Below are 23,478 nucleotides of genomic sequence, written 5' to 3' on the forward strand. Positions count from 1 at the left end.
TATCCTACAGTCGATAGAGAAATCAACTTGAGTATTCAGAGATAACGCTTCTGTTATTCCAACTGGCATGGAAGTGGCTAGAGTCTTCAGAGGTTTAAGGATAATTAGTCTGAAACTAGGGGATTTGGTGCAGTGTGCTCCCTCACTGCTTGCACCCGGTTCAGCTTAATCGAACTCCCTCGTTGTCCGAAACGAGGCGGGGCTTAAATTCCAATGGGATGAGTTGGATGAGTTTCCTCCTCTACGTCACTCTGGGATAGGCTGCTAGATCTCCACCGAACTAGTACGCTGTCAGCGGTGTTTCAGGGCTGGATAGGCACCTACGGCCTCGGAAAACCATTGCAAAAATATATCAAATACCATCGCACATATCCGTGTTATTTCATCGTTTTGGGTAATGGCCAGGCAATAATTTGCGATTCGAACGCAATGCGTTTCCGTCCACGACTACCAACTTCTAAGCAATACAATCGCCACTAAAAACTTTCTTTTCCAGAAGGCCTTGCATTTTGTCACAACAGGTCCACGGCATATGAAGAGAGGAGACTGATTAGGCTATTAGACAACGAAATAAATTGTATTATCTTTGCCCTTTTTTACAATTCAACAACAAGAAGAGAACTCATCGTCTCGATTATATCGGACAGGCTACGGGACAGGATCAGGATTAAAAATACATTGAGCTGCAACGCCACCAGCTTTCCTAGATACTACGATCCAAGGAATTATTTAACTGGTTAAATGCGGTACGAAGCTAAAATGATGCCGGTGAGAATTTCTGCCTTTAATTACTTGAAAAAAGTTGTCACTATACTCGCCTATTTGTTTCTATGGTAGATATCTTACGCAACATTGTAGCGTTCTCGTCGGGCATTAAATTGACACATGGGGCCTTGCCATACTGTTGGTTACATTGTTGTGATCTCCACCAGTGTGTTTTCAGACATAAAGAAAAACTCAAGTTACATTACACGTTATACATTACAATTTACAGTTTCATTGTATGTATGTATGTATGTATTGTGTGTGTGTGTGTGTGTGTGTGTGACTTTGTTTCTATAGGGTTGATGCAATTTAATGGTAGGCTGCCTAATTTATGACACATTATAGACATTTAACAGATTTTCAGATAGTGTTCGTTCTTTTAAAAACGGCAAATCTTGAAGTTTTTGTAGTGCCTACTAGGCTAAAACTTTTATGGTGGTTATAACCTTTTAATTATTTATTCACTAGGAAGCTATTTATTATTGTTTACATTGGAAAAACCCATACACAGCACTGACTTGCAGAGAAGCCTAATGCATAATCAATCACCCGAGTGTCTAAATGTATGTCCATAGGAGATTGGGCATTTCTAATCGATCTTTGTTCAAAAGCTCATTAATCCGATAGTTTTGACACAGATACATAATTTTGAACGTGGCAGTTATTGTTTTTCCTTGAACAAGTCACCCACCAACTCTGTAGTAGAGGGCTGCATTCCCGACGGATTGCAGGTCCAGACAGATCATTTCCGCGCGGTCTTTTTTTACATGCTGCGTGCGGTCAGACAGAACTTTTGGATGAAACTATTTTTTTCTACCTATTGTATTAAAAACAGCTCTGTTTCATTATTCACAGACTCAGAATTAGCTGCGTCAAGTTCAGTAGCCATTATAGCCTGATGAAGACAGCTTGTCTGTCGAAACATTGGTTATTCAATTATTGCATCTGAGCTCCTAGAGTGCGGCTCTCCTTTTCTTTTTCCAGTTCAGTAGCCTGCCTAGTTGGGTGTGTAAGATCAAGTACGCCTACAGTGGGCTATATCAGAGATACTGACGAGATGCTTCTGTCTCCGCCCTAAGAATGGAATTTGTTGACCACAGGGTGGAACGGCGGGCTGTCAAGCACACGCCTATTCCTAGCTTGGAATTGTTAGATACATCTTGTTATTTGAATACTTTTTTAAAAAATATTCGATGAGGGGTGTTGACGTCAACTGTCTGTGTTCAATGGAGAGTGAGATGTTATGCTAGCTTTCTGAATGTGCATAGACCATCTCAAATTCCAACAGGGACCCCCCCCCCCCATACAAAAACTGCTTGCTTAATAATTATCTGCTTAAAGTGGACAGAGTTTTGGGCTGAGTAAACCCTCTTGCTTTGCCTCTTCTCTGGCTATATGAAAGAGTAGGCTGCCTTTGTCTATGCATGGGTGTAGAATCAGGTGGCAGTTATCTTTCCAAGGAAATTAACTCAAATATAATTAGGCAATAGTGAACTACATTGCCTAAAAATAAATATTGATCCCCATCTGAAAATCGTCCCACTACTAAAAGATATGTTTTGCATATAGCCTATCTCAAGAGAAAGTGCAAGTGTCCACTCTCTCTCAAACGCTGCTCTCTTCAAACTGCATCTAGCCTATTGGCTGATATAGCCCAGTAATACCGATAGCCTAATATATTGGGCCACGTGAGAATCTCTGGTAATTTAACCTATTCCTTTTAGCACATTTTGATTTTGCCTTTAGGGTGCAAAATTGCTGGGACCATGGTTGGCAAGTGAGCTGTGTCACATACACCTAAAATAACATTGCAGGACTGTGGTTGAGTTCAGGAGCGGGTGGGAGTTGGACAAAAAGCGAGCGGGTACGGAATAAAAAGCTGCTGGCAGGAGTGGGATGAAGTGATCATTCCCACACATACCAGTTGGTAATGTGGACCCCTGCCAACATGAGAGATCCATTCCTTTTGCTGCAGTGCTGAGCTCCATCTTTCATCACTTTTATTGAAATAGTATTACTTACTATACAGATAGGTAGCCTGCAGTGTGTGCATCTCTCCCCCTCATTCCTCTCTTTCCTGTAACTGGATGAGTGAGTGAATGAATCATGTTGTCAGGCAGCAGTGTCAGAGTACTCTCAGGATGACTCCCGTCTGCTAGATTTGTCCTAGCGCCACTATTCACACCCAGCCATTTATCACCAACCTCCATTCACATGGATATCAATATAAATCCTTATTCTTACCATACCATGTAGCTTTTTATAGGCACAGGAGACCTTGGGCCCGCTGGGGTGTGTCCGTATGTGCACGTGCTTTTGGTGTGTTAGCTTCTACTCTGTGCTATCAGTACGATCAGCATAATCCCTATCACAATATAGCCACATTAGAACATGAGGTATTGTCTGTGCTTGTACAGTGCTCTGTGGGAGTTAGAATGTAGTAGCATTGTGGCTGCCTTGAGTGGGGGAGGGCGATAAAGGGGGTCACTGTTTTCTTAGGACAATGGGCAGGGACTCTTTATGATCATGTGGAATAGGTGATTATGTGTGTCTTGTCGGTCTATGAAAAGAGACGCTCTCCATTTATTGGCCCATTGTGGGTGTAGGCTAGTTGTACACAATAGTTTTACTCTGATTTACCTTCTGTCACAGCTAGCACTGATTAACACATTTGGTCTTGAGCTGTGTACACAATGTTGTAATCAAAGCTTGTTTTTTTTGCAGGTTTATTTTAGGGAGGTTAGTGTGGTTTTGAATTGATTAACCCCTGCCATGTTCCAGTTTTGAAGGGTAATGAGGTAATACTCAGGTTAGCCTATAGGCCTAACTTTCTTTATTGGCCAAATCTCATGTTGAATGATTTAAAAATGTATACTGTTACAATGAGTTCTTAAACCTATACACGTTTGTTCCTAAACAGCAATGAAGTGTTCAATGTTGACTTAGACATATTGTCTTAATCAACCAAAACAACAACCACATCAAACTAGGCTTGTGGTGATAGAATGGTGGGAAAATTAGGTAATGATGTGGGCAGCCCTGCTTTACTTTGCTGTAGAGTCAACAGAAACCTGAGGAGGCTTTCTCTGTGTGACGACTGACTGGCTTTGTGTTGACTCTCTGGGAGGGCTCCTTATGCAACACCTGACATTCACACCAGTCAGGTGGAGGTTAGCAAGGCTGGGAGATCCAAGGACACATATACAACTGTAAACAAATGGACCTCCACATGAAATTATCATGGAACCATAATGAATCAACTGCTGAAGGCTAGTTGTAAAAAAAACAACAAACAATGCCGTTTAATAATAAAATAGGCAAGGTGCGGCACGAATGTCATGGATTTTTCTGCCATTGAAATCCTTGGGCAGCCCTCTTAAGTGCTTTTTTGTGTTGTCTTAGTCCAAACAGTGTAAAATATTTAAGCAATAAGGCCCGAGAGGGGTGTGTTATATGGCCAATATACCACGGCTAAGGGCTGTTCTGCCTGGAAGCAGCCCTTAGCTGTGGTATATTAGCCATATAACACAAGCCCCGAGGTGCCTTATTGCTATTATTAACTGGTTACCAACGTAATTAATAGAGTAAAAATATGTTTTGTCATACCCATGGTATACAATCTGATATACCTCGGCTTTCAACCAATCAGTATTCTGTGCTCCAACCACACAGTTTATAAATATATTCATACACTTTAAGCCTGAGACACAAATTAGAAATTCTGTGTTTTCCTGGGACCCAAGTTTTTGAAAACATGCAACTATATGTAAATATCAGTACATTTCATTGCCCTTATGCCCATTAACAAATGCAACGTAGACTAATAACAATTAAATGAAATGCCCATAAATAGCTATTCATGTTTATTTTTCCCCATTAAAAACAACACTCTTACATATCTGTCTAGGTTGGAACTGTTGCTGTTAAAATACAATAAATAATTACAATTCTGAACTGATTGATCACATCAATCAGATGTAGACTAGAAAACAACACACTCACAGTCCTAATGAGAGGTGTGTGGCTGGTTGAAGTTTTCAACAAGCAGGTCTATTCTGGGCTCAGGTTTTAACAGTGCAACCCTGAGGTCATGCTCAGCATTGAGTCTGTTTCTTTACTTGTTTCTTAAGTATGCCAGAGTTGAGAATCTTGACTCATAGGTTTCTGGTGCCAAACTGGATCAGAACCGCTTCCTGCTGTAGATGAGCAACCCATAACTGTGTGAGTGTGTTTGCCTCAAAAATCATCTTGCGTCAATCAGTGTATTCCAGTTAAGAATAAAAATTATCACTTGTGTTTTAACAGCAACAGTTTTTTCCCATTTTCATCTGTACTGTTACATAGTGCAACACTATCAGTAGCTAGATAGCTTGCTTTGGCTAAAGTTAGCTAGCTAGCTATTAGGTGTGTGTACAAGGGGATTGTTTGAAAGATAAACTCGCATCGACTACTATGAGAAATAGTATTCCCTTCTGCTTATCATCACCTGTTATAAAATTACAAAAATGCCTTGCTAGCTGATTTACTTTTCCACTGTCGAAGCACTGTTTCCTGAAGCATTTCTGTCCTGTTCTGAAAGAAGTCCCTGGGTTTACCGTCATGCTGTGGATGTTTGGTCAGGACCTGTCATTTTAATCTGTTCGTTTTGAGAGACTCATTACTAAGCACTTCCCCGCACAAAACACATTGTGGGCGCTCCTCGTTATTACTCCAAGTTTGTATTAAACCAAGAGAAACACATCGCTGTATTTGCGTTTCATGACAATTGAGCTCAGTCAGAACTTGTGGATCACTTGAGTCCATTACATGATGGCGAGTGGGAATGACAAGCCAGTGGCTGACAGCGCATCATCTGCTGCTAAAGAAAACTGCAGTTAAATATCTGGTAAATCGAAGCACACTGGCATCTTCCACTCGCGCAGCTGCCAACCTGAGCAGAGACACTGCTGCTAAACAGAGAGCGCACTGAACAGAGTGCGGTTGTACTTGGCCAAAATAAATTCCAGTAATTAATGAAATAATTATGAATTTACTGTGACACGTTGCGACCCACTTTGCGTCGCGACCAATATTAAAAAAAGGCTGATTTGATAACAAGGCATTTATGAATACTAGTTTCTGATTGGCTTGAAGGGCATTCTAGAGTGTGCATTATTTCCATTTAACGCATGGTATAAATGTATGGTTTTGAAGTTCTTACATGTTATTTCGATTTTCATAATAGCAAGGTAGGATGATGGTTTGTTAGCTGACATCTAACATCACTAACATCAAGGCGGTGACCCGATCCTGTAGGTTCATGCTCTACAACATTCGCAGAGTACGACCCTGCCTCACACAGGAAGCGGCGCAGGTCCTAATCCAGGCACTTGTCATCTCCCGTCTGGATTACTGCAACTCACTGTTGGCTGGGCTCCCTGCCTGTGCCATTAAACCCCTACAACTCATCCAGAACGCCGCAGCCCGTCTGGTGTTCAACCTTCCCAAGTTCTCTCATGTCACCCCGCTCCTCCGCTCTCTCCACTGGCTTCCAGTTGAAGCTCGCATCCGCTACAAGACCATGGTGATTGCCTACGGAGCTGTGAAGGGAACGGCACCTCCATACCTTCAGGCTCTGATCAGGCCCTACACCCAAACAAGGGCACTGCGTTCATCCACCACTGGCCTGCTGGCCCCCCTACCTCTGAGGAAGCACAGTTCCCGCTCAGCCCAGTCAAAACTGTTCTCTGCTCTGGCACCCCAATGGTGGAACAAGCTCCCTCACGACGCCAGGACAGCGGAGTCAATCACCACCTTCCGGAGACACCTGAAACCCCACCTCTTTAAGGAATACCTAGGATAGGATAAAGTAATCCTTCTAACCCCCCCCCCCTTAAAAGATTTAGATGCACTATTGTAAAGTGGTTGTTCCACTGGATATCATAAGGTGAATGCACCATTTTGTAAGTCGCTCTGGATAAGAGCGTCTGCTAAATGACTTAAATGTAAATGTAAATGTAAGCTGAGCTAGCAAGTCTGTTTGTATGGTTACCAAGGCAACTACTCTAGCTAGTATGCTAGCTACTTCAGTGGATGTTGTCACCTTTCTACTGGCAAATGAATACATTTCTAACGGCAAATATGTTCATTTATAGCGATGGTGTCAAAGGGATAATCAACTCAGGGCTCTGTGTTATCTAGAAAATAATGTAATGCCATGGAAGGTCATGCGTTGTGGAACACACCTTCCACGTCTTGTACTATTTTCCAGAGAACATAGGTCCTCGTTGAGTGTCCCTAGATATTTTGGGACAGAAAAACACTTTCAATGTAAACTCAAATGACTGAAACAGATATAAAGTATGTAGAAAAGATTATGGACCTATACAATTTTTAAATAATATAGGCCTAATCTTTGAGAACTAACAATCGCCAAAATAAAAGCCAGACAGTCCGGGAGAATTGCAGGAAATTTGCTTTAAAACGACAAGAACTTGTCTCAGCTCCATGGAGAAAATTGTAGAATAGCAGGAAATGGGTTGAAAAATGTCTACGCCACCAAGATGGGGCCTCTAAAATGTGCTCTAAAATTCAGACGGGCTGACTGTGCTCCTGCCATGCCCACCACTTAAGCCCCTCTTTGATCCCAATAAATCCCTGGAAGGGATTTGTAGAGGACTGATTGTTATATGCTAATATTAATATCTAGATAGGCTAGTGTGTAATGTACTTTACATCTGGAGACTCCACTGAATAGCCTCAGTCATAAATGTTCTGAATGGGTTTCCTCCCCATAGTAGATTAATGAGAATGGTTTTGGGTGTAGTTACTGAACCTGACCCTTCAGAAGAAGGCACGGCACCATAAAATCACCCTGTAGGTGTCTACTTACCTGGCATAGAATCCAGAGTGCCTGACGCGACGTCCATGGTGGATGCAGGTGAAAGGGGTAAGGGTATGTGGCTATAATGTAGAGAGACTGACACAGTGAGGACATTGGGTGTCATGTCAGGGGCATTAATCCTAGTTCACCCATGGGCATGAGAGAGGCCAGAGTAGAGCACTGCCGCAACCAGGGTTGGTCAGAGGAAGATTGTGTCCCACACTCACTCACCTGTGCCAATGATCTTGTTATACTTTATCCTGCTCATTCCAAATTCGGCTTAATAAAGACATTAAAACCTCTTATGGATCTGACCCTTTTTTTCAATTGTCGCCTAAAATGACATAAACAAATCTAACTGCCTGTAGCTCAGGACTTGAAGCAAGGATATGCATATTTTTGATACCATTTGAAAGGAACCACAGAAGTTTGTGGAAATGTGAAGTTAATGTAGGAGAATATAGCACATTAGATCTGGTAAAAGATGTTTTTTTTTTCCTCTTTGAAATTGCAGAGAATGGTCATACTATAATATTGCAGTTTAGGCGCAATTTAGATTCTGGCCACTAGATGGCAGCAGTGTGTGTACAGTTTCAGATTGATCCAGTGAAGCATTGCAATACTGGACAGTATTTGTGCCGAATTGGTCAATTGATACGCTTTCAAGTACATAACTATAGAGAACATACAAAAATGATATGGTTATACAAAATTTAAGTTTACACACTACCAGGAATGTCATACATGATGGATCATTAGCTTTATACACTAACCTTCACACATCTAGATGGCCAGGCGTGGTGGGTGTGGAGCCAGAGACAGCAAGGATTCAAACCGTAGAGCCCAGTTCTTATATTTGAATATAAAAATTGATTTTATCAATCATAACTATGCTACATTTTATCTCTGGGACCCACAGGATGACAAATCAGAGCAAGATTACTGAATGTAAGTATATTATTATCCTTCAACGGTGAATGTATCAAACCAGTTGCCATGATACATTTGTTGTTGTGCACTCCTCAAACAATAGCATGGTAATTTTTCACTGTAATAGCTACTGTATTTTGGACAGTGCAGTTAGATTAACAAGAAATTAAGCGTTCTGCCTATATAAGACATGTCTATGTCCAGGAAACTTTTCTGTTACTTACAACGTCATGCTAATTATATTAGCGCACGTTAGCTCAACCGATCCCGTAGAGGTTAACTTGTCCCTTCTAAAATATGAATAAATGGGATTGGGATTGTTGCTCAACTCATTTGCCTAGTTACATTTTTTTTAAAACAGTTTGTCTAGGATAGGGAAGAATAAGATTCTTGTTAGTTGGCTCATTCTGATTAATTTGGCTCCCATTTGTATTTTCTCTTGTAGAAGGCTCATAGTTGCCTTGTATCACAATATAATATGCAGAATGGAGAGACCATGAAAGGAGGAGTTTGGAGGGAAACATGGTGCAGTGCAGACAGAGACTGGAGGTTATGCTGAATTTAAGTAGGGAGTGACGTAGCCTACTGCAGACTACAGCACAAGTTGTTAGCTACTGCTCTCACCAATGACCTTCTCTCCTCTGTCTTCCCCTTTAGTGGAGGTAGATGAACAGGATTAATGTACAGATTATTCTGCCATGCGTAGATGAAAAGGAATAATGTATAGAGTATTCTGCCATGCGTTTTTGAAGGACTGCCCAGCTGGAGCAGAGCCAAGTCTTCAGGCCCAGAGTTCTGCAGAGAGGACGGAAAAACAGATGCACACACTGAGAAATGCAGCCTGTCTTGATGCAGTCTATTGACTTCCTTAGAGGGGGCTCGCTCAACAAGACCTAGCTGGATCGCTTTATCACCCCAGGAATATATATAATGGACAGAGACTGTGTGCGCTTGCATATGTGCGTGTGGGACCCGGCAGCATGTCGTAGGTAGCTCTGACTAGGTGCACACGGTGGTATTGATGTTTGCTCTCTAAGCAGGCCTTTAGTTATTTCCTAGTTACTTTGACATTGAAGTCTATAACTCTTACTGTGCCTCATGTTTAGTCCTGGGGATCTGATAATGGAAACTGCTAAGGGGACAGTTTTGATACCCCCCCTCCTCTTCTCTCACGGTAACTCAACAAAATAGATATTGAGTTTGTACTAAAGGTAAATAACATACAGTGGTATTGACCCTTATTTTGCGGGACAGTGTAGCCTACATACATCGTATTTCTTTTGCAGCACCACATGTGTGGTAGGTAATGTGTTCATTCTGTTTGAGTGGGAGTGGCACACACTCACACAGACTGCCCTCATACTACTTCTTGTAATTGGCTATTTTAAACCCAGTAGATCTGAAAGCATGCCTAAACAACTGGAGATAAGCCCGTTCCCACAGCAATCTGCCTTAATGGTTAACGTTAGGATTGGGAGTAGACCAGTCTGATCTTAGATCAGGGCAGTCAATACCTCAATCCCATAGGGCTAGGTCATCTACAAGGTGTGTGTGTGTGTGTGTGTGTGTGTGTGTGTGTGTGTGTGTGTGTGTGTGTGTGTGTGTGAGAGAGAGAGAGAAAAAGGCACAGAATTGACAATGGTCAATCTTGTTTGGAAGGGCAGCAGGATGTAGCATGCACGCAACACACGCACGTGCACACAGGAACCCCCTGGGTCGTGGTTGAGAGGGTACGGTAGTGTCATCAGCTGTGGCTGCTCCTGCTCTCAGAAGTGCTTTCATAAAATGAATCACAGACAGACAGGGTTTGATGTTGTTCTGCTACCAGCGGCTTTCATCAGACAGACCCATGCCCGTCAAGTCACAACAGAATATTGTGTGCACCTGCAATTTATAATTTGACTGGCAGCTGGCACTCTCTTTTAGGACATTATTAGAAACCACCCATATTCCTCAAGTGGGTAATGCAGCACAGCATCTGGTTCCATCCCCCCTTTTTTTGGTTATGATACTGAAAGTAAACCTTCACTTTCAGGGCTGATATACTAGGCTATGTTTTTGATAGTGTATAACTATTGTATCTTAGCAATTGCTCCTGATTGCTGATCTGTGCAGGTTTTTGTCCCTGAAGTGTCTTATCTCCATTCAGACCACGTAGTACCCTTGGCCTGTGTGTTACTGGAGATCTACGGTGATGCCGAAGCTGCTACACTCTCTTGGTTGAAAGTGTTAAGGTTTAGACTAGTACAGTGGTTCCCAACCGGGGTACTAGGACCCCTGGGGGTACTTCGCCTATCCCTAGGGGATACTTGAGAAGACTCATGAGACCATAGGCTTACTGGTAAAATGCACATGAGGGGTTAATTCAGGGTTACTCTGAGCAGAGCCTAATTCAGTTGGTGGTACATTAACCGAAAAAGGTTGGGAACCACTGGACTAGTACAATGCTTTTTTTTATGGCTTGGGTTAATTGTTTTGATACTGAATAGGAATATCAGGTTAATGTAGGCCTATTTGTCTTAGATATTTTTTGCACTGCTTTGTTAAGCAGCTGTTATGCTGTTTTGTTATTTCTTAATCGGCTCATCTAGTTTTTATTGACCTGTGTTTATTTCTCTGGCTGTGGCGTTAATTAATATTTTAATGAGCTCTGGGGTAGTGTCTCAACACCACTCTCCACACTTTAGTGCAATTTTCTACTGCACTTCCACTCTCCCGTTCTGCTCTAGCGTTTGTATTAACTTCAACATTATTATAGATCACGTTGACATAAGAGAATGAGCGTCATAGAAAATTGTTTCATCAGGACATTGAGAAAATAAATGGAATTTACAGGTAACTGCCAAAATAAAGGAAACGCTAACAACTTGACTTAATAGGGCATTGGGCCACCACGAGCTGCCAGAACAACTTCAATGTACCTTGGCATAGATTCTAGTGTCTGGAACTCAATTGGAGGGATGTGACACAATTCTCCCATGAGAAAGTCCATCATTTGGTGTTTTATAGATGGTGGTGGAAAATGCTGTCTCAGGCGTAGCTCCAGAATCTCCCGTAAGTGTTCAATTTGGTTGATCTGGTGATTGAGACACACATACCCTTTAAACCCCCTATGGTCCTTTGAGACCCCCTCTTTGAAAGTCACAGATTTATCCTAGCCATGGTAGCCAAAAAAATGAGTAACTGGGCATTTCTATACATGACCCTAAGCATAATGGGATGTTATTTGCTGAATTAACTCAGGAACCACAACTGTGTGGAAGCACCTGCTTTCAATATACTTTGTCTCCCTCATTTACTCGTGTTTCCTTTAACTTTTCAAGTTACCTGTATGTGCTACTTGTTGGCAACAAATGGGCAATATACAGGCCATAATATGCAGTACTGTATATATTTTTACTATCCACCACTCCTCTCTAATCTCTTCCTCTTCCTCTCTCTCGTGATATATTCAGAAGTATTTTACATATAATGTATTTTGTGTGAAAGGGAGAGGGAGGTGGATGAAGGTCAGGAGCAGAAGCCACCAAGTGCCAACTCATCCAGTGTAGGCTGAGAGAGAGTGCAATGGCATGGTCTGTCTGGATCATTAACTTTAGTGCTGAGCCCCAGAGGGCTTAACCTTATGTCACAACTCTTTCGCTCTCTCTCTCTCTCTCTCTCTCATTTCACTCTCTCCCTCCCTCCCTATCCCTCTCTCCTAACATTAACAGGGTCCTCTGGATGTCCTACATTCCTTGCAAGAGCTGATGTTGTCAACTGCTGCCTGTAGTGATTTCTGGATGACTTTTCCTGTCCTGCTGGGATTTAAAGCACATTTGTCCTCCTGTAAAAAAAGGGCTAATCTATTGCATTGAAGCGTCAAAGGGAACTCCATGCTTGTCTTACATGATTTGTTGCCCCACACAACAACCAAGCAGCCATAAACGATCATGTATCTGGGTCACTGTTATTTGAAACCTTTCAGAGCAAATCTGGCAAACCCTCCTGCAAAGCTGAAGCTACTACTCTCCTAGAGCTGTTGAATGATCCACACACGCTGTAGTCCAGTGGTTCAAAAATCAAATCACATTTTATTGGTCACATACACACATTTAGCAGATGTTATTGCGGTTGTAGTGAAATGCTTGTAAAGAAGTGGAGTGCTGGCTCGAGGTTGAGGTTTCCCTTCTACGCAAATGCTGATCCCAGATATTTGGCACAGATCTTGGATAAGATTTAAGCACAGATCTAGGACCAGGACAAAAAAACAACAGCAACTAAAAACTGTTCAGAGTTTAGGAACTTAATGAGGGCAGGGGGCTCCCCTTTTAGGTGACGTTTGTGAAAGATTTGTCTGTCATTGTTAACCCTTTCTCTTTATCTGGGGTGGTACTTTGGAGGGTTGGCCATGAATCACTGAAACAACTGTGACCCTTTCATTTACAACCCCCCCCATCACCCTACTGTAGTAAGCCAAGCATGAGCAATGGCTTATTACCTAATTGTTCTATAAAGTGTCCGTTTGCGTCCTAATTTACCAAAGCTATTGGTTAGGTCTGGACCACCGAGATTACCTGCATCATCAGCAGTGATTTTAATTGTTTGTATTTGGCGGTTGCTTTTGATTACTTACACCTGCACATTTAAAAAGAGAGAACATTTATTGTTAGAATGGACTCTTAGAAGTATGGCTACCTAGTTAGGACAATGTCAGTGTTCTGAAAAGACAGAATAAGTGAATGGAATGTAGTTGATGTCTTTTTGGAATCTGCTCTAACCGTTCTGGTGCTCTCACATAAAGCCACACAAGGATAGGAACCCATTTTAGACCATTGAGATGCAGTGACGTGTGTGGAGCCCACTCCTTTGAACATTGTGCCTTCGGAAAGTATTCAGACCCCTTGACTTTTCCACATTTTGTTACATTACACCCTTATTCTAAAATATATTTAAAAAACAATACCCCATAATGACAAAGCAAAAAGTTATTTAGAAATGTATGCTAATTTATACAAAATAAAGAATCATACCTTATTGACATAAGTATTCCGACCCTTTGCTATGAGACTCATTTGAGCTCAGGTGCATCCTGTTTCCATTGATCATCCTTGATTTTTCTACAACTTGGAGTCCACCTCTGGTAAATTAAATTGATTGGACATGATTTGGAAAGGCACACAACTGTCAATATGAGGTCCCACAGTTGACAGTGCATGGATATCATAAGGTGAATGCACCAATTTGTATTTGTAAATGACGTAAATGTAAATGTAATGTCAGAACAAAAACCAAGTCATAAGGTCGAAGGAATTGTCCCTAGAGTTCCGCGACAGGATTGTATTGAGGAACAGATCAGGGGAGGGTACCAAAACATTTTTCTGCAGCATTGAAGGTCCCCAAGAACACAGTGGCCTCCATCATTCTTAAATGGAAGAAGTTTGGAACCACCAAGACTCTTCTTAGAGCTGGCCGCCCGGACAAACTGAGCAATCGAGGGAGAAGGGTCTTGGTCAGGGAGGTGACCAAGAACCCAATGGTCACTCTGACAGAGCTCCAGAGTTCCTCTATGGAGATGGGAGAACCTTCCAAAAGGACAGCATTCCACCAATCAGGCCTTTATGGTAGAGGGACCAGACAGAAGCCACTCTTCAGTAAAACGCACATGACTGCCTGCTTGGAGTTTGCCAAAAGGCACCTAAAAACACGATTCTCTGGTCTGATGAAACCAACATTGAACTATTTGGCCTGAATGCCAAGCGTCACATCCGTGCTCTTACGGGAACTGTCAACTGTAGGACCTTATATAGACAGGTGTGTGCCTTTCCAAATCATGTCCAATCAATTGAATTTACCACAGGTGGACTCAAATCAACTTGTAGAAACATCTCAAGGATGATCAATGGAAACAGGATGCGCCTAAGCTCAATTTCGAGTCTCAGAGCAAAGGGTCTGAATACTTATGTAAATAAGTTATTTCTGTTTTAACATTTTTAATACATTTGCAAAAATGTCAACCGTTTTTTTGCTTTGTCTTTGGTGTATTGTGTGTAGATTGACGAGAAAAACAATTTAATCCATTTTAGAATAAGGCTGTAATGTAACAAAAAAAAAAGAAAAGTGAAGGGATCTGAATACATTCCGAATGCACTATACACTTAGTGTACCAAACATTAGGAACACCTGCCCTTTCCATGACAGACTATCCAGGTGAAAGCTGTGATCCCTTATTGATGTCACCTGTTAAATCCACTTTAATCAGTGTAGATGAAATGGAGGAGTCAGGTTAAAGAAGTAATTTAAAGCCTTGAGACAATTGAGACTTGGATTGTGTATGTGTGCCCATTCAGAGGTTGAATGGGCAAGACAAAATATTTAAGTGCCTTTGAACGGGGTATGGTAGTAGGTGCCAGGTGTACTGGTTTGAATGTGTCAAGAACTGCAACAGTGCTGGGTTTTTCATGCTCAAGTGTCCCATACGTATCAAGAATGGTCCACCAGCCAACTTGACACAACTGTGGGAAGAATTGGAGTCAACATGGGCCAGCATCCCTTTGCAATGCTTTTGACACCTTGTAGAGTCCATGCCCCGACAAATGTAGGCTGTTCTAAGGCCAAAAGGGAGTGCAACTCAATATTAGGAAGGTGTTCCTAATGGTTTTTTTTTCTTCAGTGTGTTTATATGGACACACCTACTCATTTAAGGATTTTTCTTTAGTTTTACTATTTTCTACATTGTAGAGTAATAGTGAACACATCAAAATTATGAAATAACACATGGGAGCATGTAGTAACCAAAAAAAGTGTTAAATAAATTAAAATGTATTTTATATTTGAGGTTCTTCAAAGTAGCCACACTTTGCCTTGATGACAGTTTTCTACACTTGACATTATCTCAACCAGCTTCATGAGGTAGTCACCTGGAATGCATTTCAGTTAACAGGTGTGCCTTGTTAAAAGTTAATTTGTTGAATTTCTTTCCTTTTTAATGCGTTTGAGCCAATCAGTTATGTTGTGACAAGGTAGAGGTGGAATACAGAAGATAGCCCTATTTGGTAAAAGACCAAGTCCATATTATGGCAAGAACAGCTCAAATAAGAAAATAGAAATGACAGTCCATTACTTTAAGACATGAAGTTCTGTCAATCTGGAAAAAGTCAATCCGGGAAAAACGTTTAAAGATCCTTCAAGTGCAGTTGCAAAAACCATCAAGCGCTGTGATGAAGCTGGTTCTCATGAGAACCGCTACAGGAAAGGAAGACCCAGAGTTACCTCTGCTGCGGAGGATAAGTTTATTAGAGTTAACTGCACCTCAGATTTCAGCCCAAATAAATGCTTCATAGAGTTCAAGTAGCAAACACATCTCAACATCAACTGTTCAGAGGAGACTGCGTGAATCAGGCCTTCACGGTCGAATTGCTGAAAAGAAACCACAACTAAAGGAAACCAATGAAAAGAAGAGACTTGCTTGGGCCAAGAAACATGAGCAATGGACATTAGACCTGTGGAAATCTGTCCTTTTGATCTGATGAGTCCAGATTTGAGATTTTTGGTTCCAACTGTGTGTCTTTGTGAGACGCAGAGTAGGTGAACGGATGATCTCCGCATGTGTGGTTCCCACCGTGAAGCATGGAGAAGGAGGTGTGATGGTGTGGGGGTGCTTTGCTGGTGACACTTTCAGTGATTTATATAGAATTCAAGGCACACATAACCAGCATGGCCACCTCAGCATTCTGCAGCGATACACCATCCCGTCTAATTGGCACTTAGTGGGACTATCATTTGTTTTTCAACAGGATAATGCCCCAACACACCTCCAGGCTCTGTAAGGGCTATTTAACCAAGAAGGAGAGTGATGGAGTGCTGCATCAGATTATCTGGTCTCCACAATCACCCAACATCAACCCATTTGAGATGGTTTGGGATGAGTTGGACTGCAGAGTGAAAGAAAAGCAGCCAACAAGTGCTCAGCGTATGTGGAAACTCCTTCAAGACTGTTGGAAAGTATTCCAGGTGAAACTGGTTGAGAGAATGCCAAGAGTGTGCAAAGCTGTCATCAAGGAAAAGGGTGGCTACTTTGAAGAATCTCAAATTTTAAATATATTTTGATTTGTTTAATACTTTTTTGGTTACTACATGATTCCATATGTGTTATTTCACAGTTTTGATGTCATCACTATTATTCTACAATGTAGAAAATAGTAAAAATAAAGAAAAACCCTTGAATGAGTAGGTGTGTCCAAATTGTTGACTGGTATTGTGTGTGTGTGTGTGCGGTCACACAGGTAACTGCCAAAATAAAGGAAACACCAACATAAAGTATCTTTAGTAGGGCGTTGGGCCACCACGAGCCAGAACAGCTTAAATGCACCTTGGCATAGATTCTACAAGTGTCTGGAATTTTATTGGAGGGATACGACGCCATTCTGCCACGAATTATTCCAATATTTGGTGTTTTGTTGATGTGGTAGAAATACTATCTCTAGCATCGCTCCAGATTCTCCCATAAGCATTCAATTGGGTTGACATCTGGTACCTGAGACAGCCATGGCATATGGTTGACATCGTTTTCAAACCATTCAGTGACTACTCTTGCCCTGTGGATCTGGGAATTGTCATCCTATGGGAGCATAGACATGGAAGCCAAAATAATGGTCAAAATTACAATGTTAAGCACTTTTAGTACCTCAGTAGGTAGAACGACGCTATATAAAGCCAATCCATTATTTTAATTTATTTGTTTAATTTTATTTAACTAGGCAAGTCAGTTTAGAACAAATTGTTATTTACAATGACGGCCTACCAAAAAGCAAAAGGCCTCCTTAGGGGACGGGGGCTGGGATAATAAAAAAAGAAAAAATATAGGACAAAACACACATCACAACAAGAAAGACCTAAGACAACCACATAGCAAGTCAGCAACACATGACAAAACAGCATGGTAGCAACACAACATGGTAGAAGCACAAAACAGGGTACAAACATTGTTGGGCACAGATAGCAGCACAAAGGGCAAGAAGGGAGACAACAATACATCACGCAAAGCAGCCACAACTGTCAGTTAGAGTGTCCATGATTGAGTCTTTGAATGAAGAGATTGAGATATAACTGTCCAGTTTGAGTGTTTGTTGCAGCTCGTTCCAGTCGCTAGCTGCAGCGAACTGAAAAGACGAGCGACCCAGGGATGTGTGTGCTTTGAGGACCTTTAACAGAATGTGACTGGCAGAACGGGTGTTGTATGTGGAGGATGAGGGCTGCAGTAGATATCTCAGATTGTTATTAAAATGGCCTGCCCAAAATTTGTATACATGAGCCTAAGCATGATGGGATGTTATTTGCTTAATTAACTCAAGAACCACACCTGTGTGGAAGTACCTGCATTCAATATACTTATTATCCCTATTATTATTTTAAACACCAAGAAAACCAAAGTTATGTTGGTCTGTTCCACTAGGAAAAGGCCAAAACAGCATGGGATACAATTAAGTATGGGAGGAGTACAAATTGAAGAAGTGGCAGAAACCAAACTATTGGGAGTGCAGCTAGACAACTGCTTATCATGGTCGTCTCAAATAACTAATCTATGTAAAAAAAAAAAAATTAAACAGCATGCATAATCAGAAGGATAGCTAAATATTTACCAGGAAAAATTATTCAGCAAATAACAAAAACATTCATTGAGAGTCAGGTGAACTAATGTTCTGTGGTCTGGGGAAATGCATCATCAAGTGAAGTTAGGAGGTTGCAGAATGCACAGAACAAAGCAGCAAGGATTGTTTTAAGGTGTAGATATGGTTCTTCTGTTGCAGTCATGCGCAATGTTCTTGGTTGGTCATCAATCGACAAGATAATTGAAAAAAACATGCTTATTTTATTTTATAATATACATCATTTAAAACGGCCAAGTTCTATTCACAACGGTATTTAGTTGGTAAGAGACAGACATTCCGTAAATACTACGAATAGATTGTCCACTATCTATGCGTTATCCAGACAGAAAAGAGAAATAGGCAAAATAACATTTCGATTTAGAGCAATAAAGAAATGGAATAAATTAACTGAGAAAACCAGAAACATTTCAATATATACATTTAAACATTATTTTAAAAGTATTTAAATATAATACATAGAAATGTTGTGGGATTATAGTAGATGAAGAATCAATATTTTTTAGATTGAGTATTTATTGGATCATTATGTTAGTATATTATGTATGTTTGTAGTAGTGTGTTATATGTGAAAATGTGTTCGTATTGTAAATTGTATGTTAATGTTTAAGGACTCTTGGAAGATTAGTCCAAATGGGGACTAAATGAGATCCAAATCAAATCCCTCATTTACTTGTGTTTCCATTATTTTGGTTCGTGTGCGCTACTTTCAGAACTACTAGCTAAAAACTATACAAAAGTACTGGGAATCCCTTTAAAGGATGTCATCATGTTAATATCCTGTTTTTGTCTCTCTCTACCCCCCAGATGTTCTTGACAGTGTACCTCAGTAACAATGACCAGCATTTTACCGAGGTGCCCGTTACCCCGGAGACGCTGTGCCGGGACGTGGTGGAGCTGTGTAAGGAGCCCGGAGAGACAGAATGCCACCTGGCTGAGATGTGGCGCGGATCTGGTGAGCCTTTTCCCCTTTACACCTGTCGATGCCTGTCAATCTGACAACTAAGACCTGTAGAGGCCTGTGAAATAAGGAACCTGGACCAATAACAAAACCTATGATCTAGTGATTACGTGAGGAAAACACATCTAGGCTAATCTTCTTATCAAACTTCAAGAGCATATGAAACATAAATAGGGAGAGTTTTGAGACAAAATACGATTTTGGAAAGCACACAAAGAATAGAGGTGTGCTGACTGTGTGCCAACTGGCCAGACTTGTATGCCATCTGTAAATACGACTACAGTTGTTACATTTATGAGCCTAGTTGGTTTAGCCACGGAAAAAGTCAGGAACCTTTTCACTAGCCATGCTTGGCAGAGATAATGGATGGGCTGGACATGCCGAGAGATGAGTTCGGATTGGTCTGCTATGTAGCACGCTTATGTCTAACAACAAAGGGCTACTCTATATGTGTAGGTAATCCTTTCTAACACAGCTTTTTTTAAGATATCACAATTAACTACAAAAGTGTTGCTCTCCACTTTCTGGAGCACAGTTTTGAAATCAGTGGAATGCCCAGTGGAAACAGAGTATGATAGCTAAGGAGATGGAGAACATTCTGGCATTTGATTGCAAATATGTCAAGGGAGTCAAAGAGAACACACAGAAGGCTGTTGTATAAAACACCAGTCTCCAGATTACATCTTCAAACTAAGGGCAACCATGGCATCTGTGACAGAGAGGGAGAAGAGTTCATCCATGGTTACGGGTAATTGAGTCCAGTTAGCTACATTTTCAGATATTATAAGTTTCTCTAATTTTGTCCGAAAGTCGTTTCCATCAAGTTGAAGCGTGCTGTTAGCTAGCCAGTTAACATTACCTAGCTGGCTCGCTAGCTAAAGTTACACGTATGATCTGTGTAGTAATATTATTCGTATCTCAGAGCCATTTGCATTGCTAAATGTCTAAACAAAAGACTCCACTATGCAAGGTACCATTTCACTGTACCGTTTACACCTTCTGTATCCTGTGACAAATACATTTAGATTTTAGTTGATATAGTGTGTGTTTACCAGAGATAGTAATGTGAAGAACAACATGATCTGCACCAAATTCAAATTAGGATACAACGTTAGGCCAAGTTCTAAAATTCTCTGGGAGAATGCCCTGCTTTTATTTCGTCATGATCACATCCGTAAGCTATTTTCTGTAATTAGCTTGCCATCAACTTGTTGTGCGTTTATTTTCTTGTAATAATGAATACAAATTAGCTGAAGTTAAGACGTTGTCAGCTATATAATTTGGTCATTATTTGAACTGCCTAGCCTGCTAACTTAACATTTTGCTAGCAAGCTAACAAGCTAGAAACAAACCAAAACATTGCTTATAAAGTTGCGTATTGTTGCCTGGTTTGCTAGATTGACATATACTAAATTCATTTTCAAACGGATCGGTTTATTGGCGTTAAAATATACCAGTTATGCAACCCACATTACGCACACCTGGCAACCATCGTTATGCACACCTGGACTTCATCAGTACCTTGATTACTTCCCCTTTTATTTAGCCCTCAGTAGCCTCAGTTTTCAGGCAGTATTGGTTTGTTTTCATGTTCAGTACACATCTCCTGTTTTGTTAATTTGACTTTCATCATTGTTATTAAACTCTCCTTCTACACCTGCTTCCTGACTCCCTGTGTATACATGACAAAGGGCCATTTTCTCAAAAGTGGGGATACACGTTTTTCAACTTTCAAAGCAGAATTACTTTCCCAGTGTTCCTCAGCTGTAGTGTATGATGTACCATTTTCTAGCTCTGAGTCTCTACTTTTATCCAATGTAAAAAATCAAAAAAAAACACAATTTCAGGTTTTGCTACTTAAGTCTTGATTAAATGCATATCCTCAAAATGTTGACTAGCCTCCACCAGTCAGTCAGTGTGGTCTGATTGGATTCACAAACCACACGACACATGTCATACGACACACACATTGACTGCTTTTCTTTTGAGACAAAATTACTAACATTTACAGATGAATGTATGTTTGTCCAATGTATGGATGCTGGATTGGCAGTCGCATGCGTGTACATTTTTTCTACTCTTGTCACTTTCCAAATCTTGGGGGGGTGCAATGATTTGATATGGTTTACTGTTTCCACAAGCATCCACTAACTCGATTCCATAACATCCTAAACCTGTGTGTGTGTGTTCTCTAGTCTAACCCCTTCTTCTCTTCCCCACCTCCCCTCCTCATCAGAGCGACCTGTAGGAGATGGGGAGCAGATGTTGGACGTGCTTCAGCGCTGGGGACAGCACAGGGCAGAGGTGCGCTTCTTCCTGCGTCACGACCGAGCACCCAGCAGAGAATCAGGTTAGTTCCCAACCACCTAACAGGATGAGATGGATACAGAAGAACAAAAGCATGCCACACACGACACATACAGTACCAGTCAAAAGTTTGGACACACCTACTCATTCAAGGGTTTTTATTTATTTTTACTATTTTCTGCATTGTAGAATTATAGTGAAGACATCAACACGATGAAATAACACATATGGAATCATGTAGTAACCAAAAAAAGTGTTAACTTCTCTGGGCTAGGCGGGACGAATTCGTCCCACCTGCTCAACAGCCAGTTGAATCCTGTGGCGCGTTATTCAAATACCTTAGAAATGCTATTACTTCAATTTCTCAAACATATGACTATTTTACAGCATTTTAAAGACAAGACTCTCGTTAATCTAACCACACTGTCCGATTTCAAAAAGGCTTTACAACGAAAGCAAAACATTAGATTATGTCAGCAGAGTACCCAGCCAGAAATAATCAGACACCCATTTTTCAAGCTAGCATATAATGTCACATGAACCCAGAAGACAGCTAAATGCAGCACTAACCTTTGATGATCTTCATCAGATGACAACCCTAGGACATTATGTTATACAATACATGCATGTTTTGTTCAATCAACTTCATATTTATATCAAAAACCAGCTTTTTACATTAGCATGTGACGTTCAGAACTAGCATACCCCCCGCAAACCTCCGGTGAATTTACTAAATTACTCACGATAAACGTTCACAAAAAACATAATTATTTTAAGAATTATAGATACAGAACTCCTTTGTGCAATCGAGGTGTCCGATTTTAAAATAGCTTTTCGGTGAAAGCACATTTTTCAATATTCTCAGTAGATAGCCCAGCCATCACGGCTAGCTATTTAGACACCCACCAAGTTTAGCCCTGACCAAAGTCAGATTTACTATTACAAAAGTTTGATTACCTTTGATGTTCTTCGTCAGAATGCACTCCCAGGACTGCTACTTCAATAACAAATGTTGGTTTGGTCCAAAATAATCCATCGTTATATCCAAATAGCTGAGTTTTGTTTGTGCGTTCCAAGACACTATCCGAAGTGTAAATAAGGGTCACAAGCATGGCGCAATTCGTGACAAAAATAATCTAAATATTCCATTACCGTACTTCGAAGCATGTCAACCGCTGTTTAAAATCCATTTTTATGCAATTTTTCTCGTAAAAAAGCGATAATATTCCGACCGGGAATCTGCGTTTAGGTAAACAGAGGAAAGAAAACAAAGCATTCGGTCGACGCGGGCACGCGCCTGAGTCTCACAGTACTGTAACCAGCCACTACCCAAACGCGCTACTTTTTTTTCAGCCAGAGCCTGCAAAGCCACGATTCAGCTTTTTGCCGCCTTCTGAGAGCCTATGGGAGCCGTAAGAAGTGTCACGTTATAGCAGAGATCCTCAGTCTTCAATAAACAGAGGCAAGAAGAACGACACCTTGTCAGACAGGCCACTTCCTGCATGAAATCTTCTCAGGTTTTTGCCTGCCATATGAGTTCTGTTATACTCACAGACACCATTCAAACAGTTTTATAAACTTTAGGGTGTTTTCTATCCAAAGCCAATAATTATATGCATATTCTAGTTACTGGGCATTAGTAGTAACCAGATTAAATCGGGTACGTTTTTTATCCAGCCGTGTCAATACTGCCCCCTAGCCCTAACAGGTTAAACAAATCTAAATATATTTTATATTTGAGATCCTTCAAAGTAGCCATCCTTTGCCTTGATGACAGCTTTGCACACTCTTGGCATTCTCTCAACCAGCTTCATGATGTAGTCACCTTGAATGTTTTTCAATTAGCAGGTGTGCCTTGTTAATTTGTGGAATTTCTTTCCTTCTTAATGCGTTTGAGCCAATTAGTTGTGTTCTGACAAGGTAGGGGTGGTATTCAGAAGATGGACCTATTTGGCAAAAGACCAAGTCCATGTTATGGCAACAACAGCTCAAGTAAGAAAAGAGAA

General features: G+C 41.0%; 1 protein-coding gene across 2 annotated transcripts in view; it reads left to right on the forward strand.

Annotated features, from left to right (window-relative positions):
• Positions 1-250: 250 nt before the first annotated feature.
• The window catches only part of LOC106607150 (apoptosis-stimulating of p53 protein 2), a 52,505-nt gene continuing 29,277 nt past the window's right edge, over positions 251-23,478 (forward strand). For both annotated transcript variants that reach the window (XM_014203789.2, XM_014203797.2), the window contains exons 1-3: positions 251-768; positions 19,012-19,159; positions 21,402-21,515. In XM_014203789.2, coding sequence (XP_014059264.1) covers positions 742-768; positions 19,012-19,159; positions 21,402-21,515 — 289 coding nt within the window. In that variant the 5' untranslated portion in view covers positions 251-741. The remainder of the gene's footprint in view (positions 769-19,011; positions 19,160-21,401; positions 21,516-23,478) is intronic.

This window comes from Salmo salar, chromosome ssa01, assembly GCF_905237065.1.
Source record: "Salmo salar chromosome ssa01, Ssal_v3.1, whole genome shotgun sequence".
Taxonomy (NCBI): Eukaryota; Metazoa; Chordata; class Actinopteri; order Salmoniformes; family Salmonidae; genus Salmo; species Salmo salar.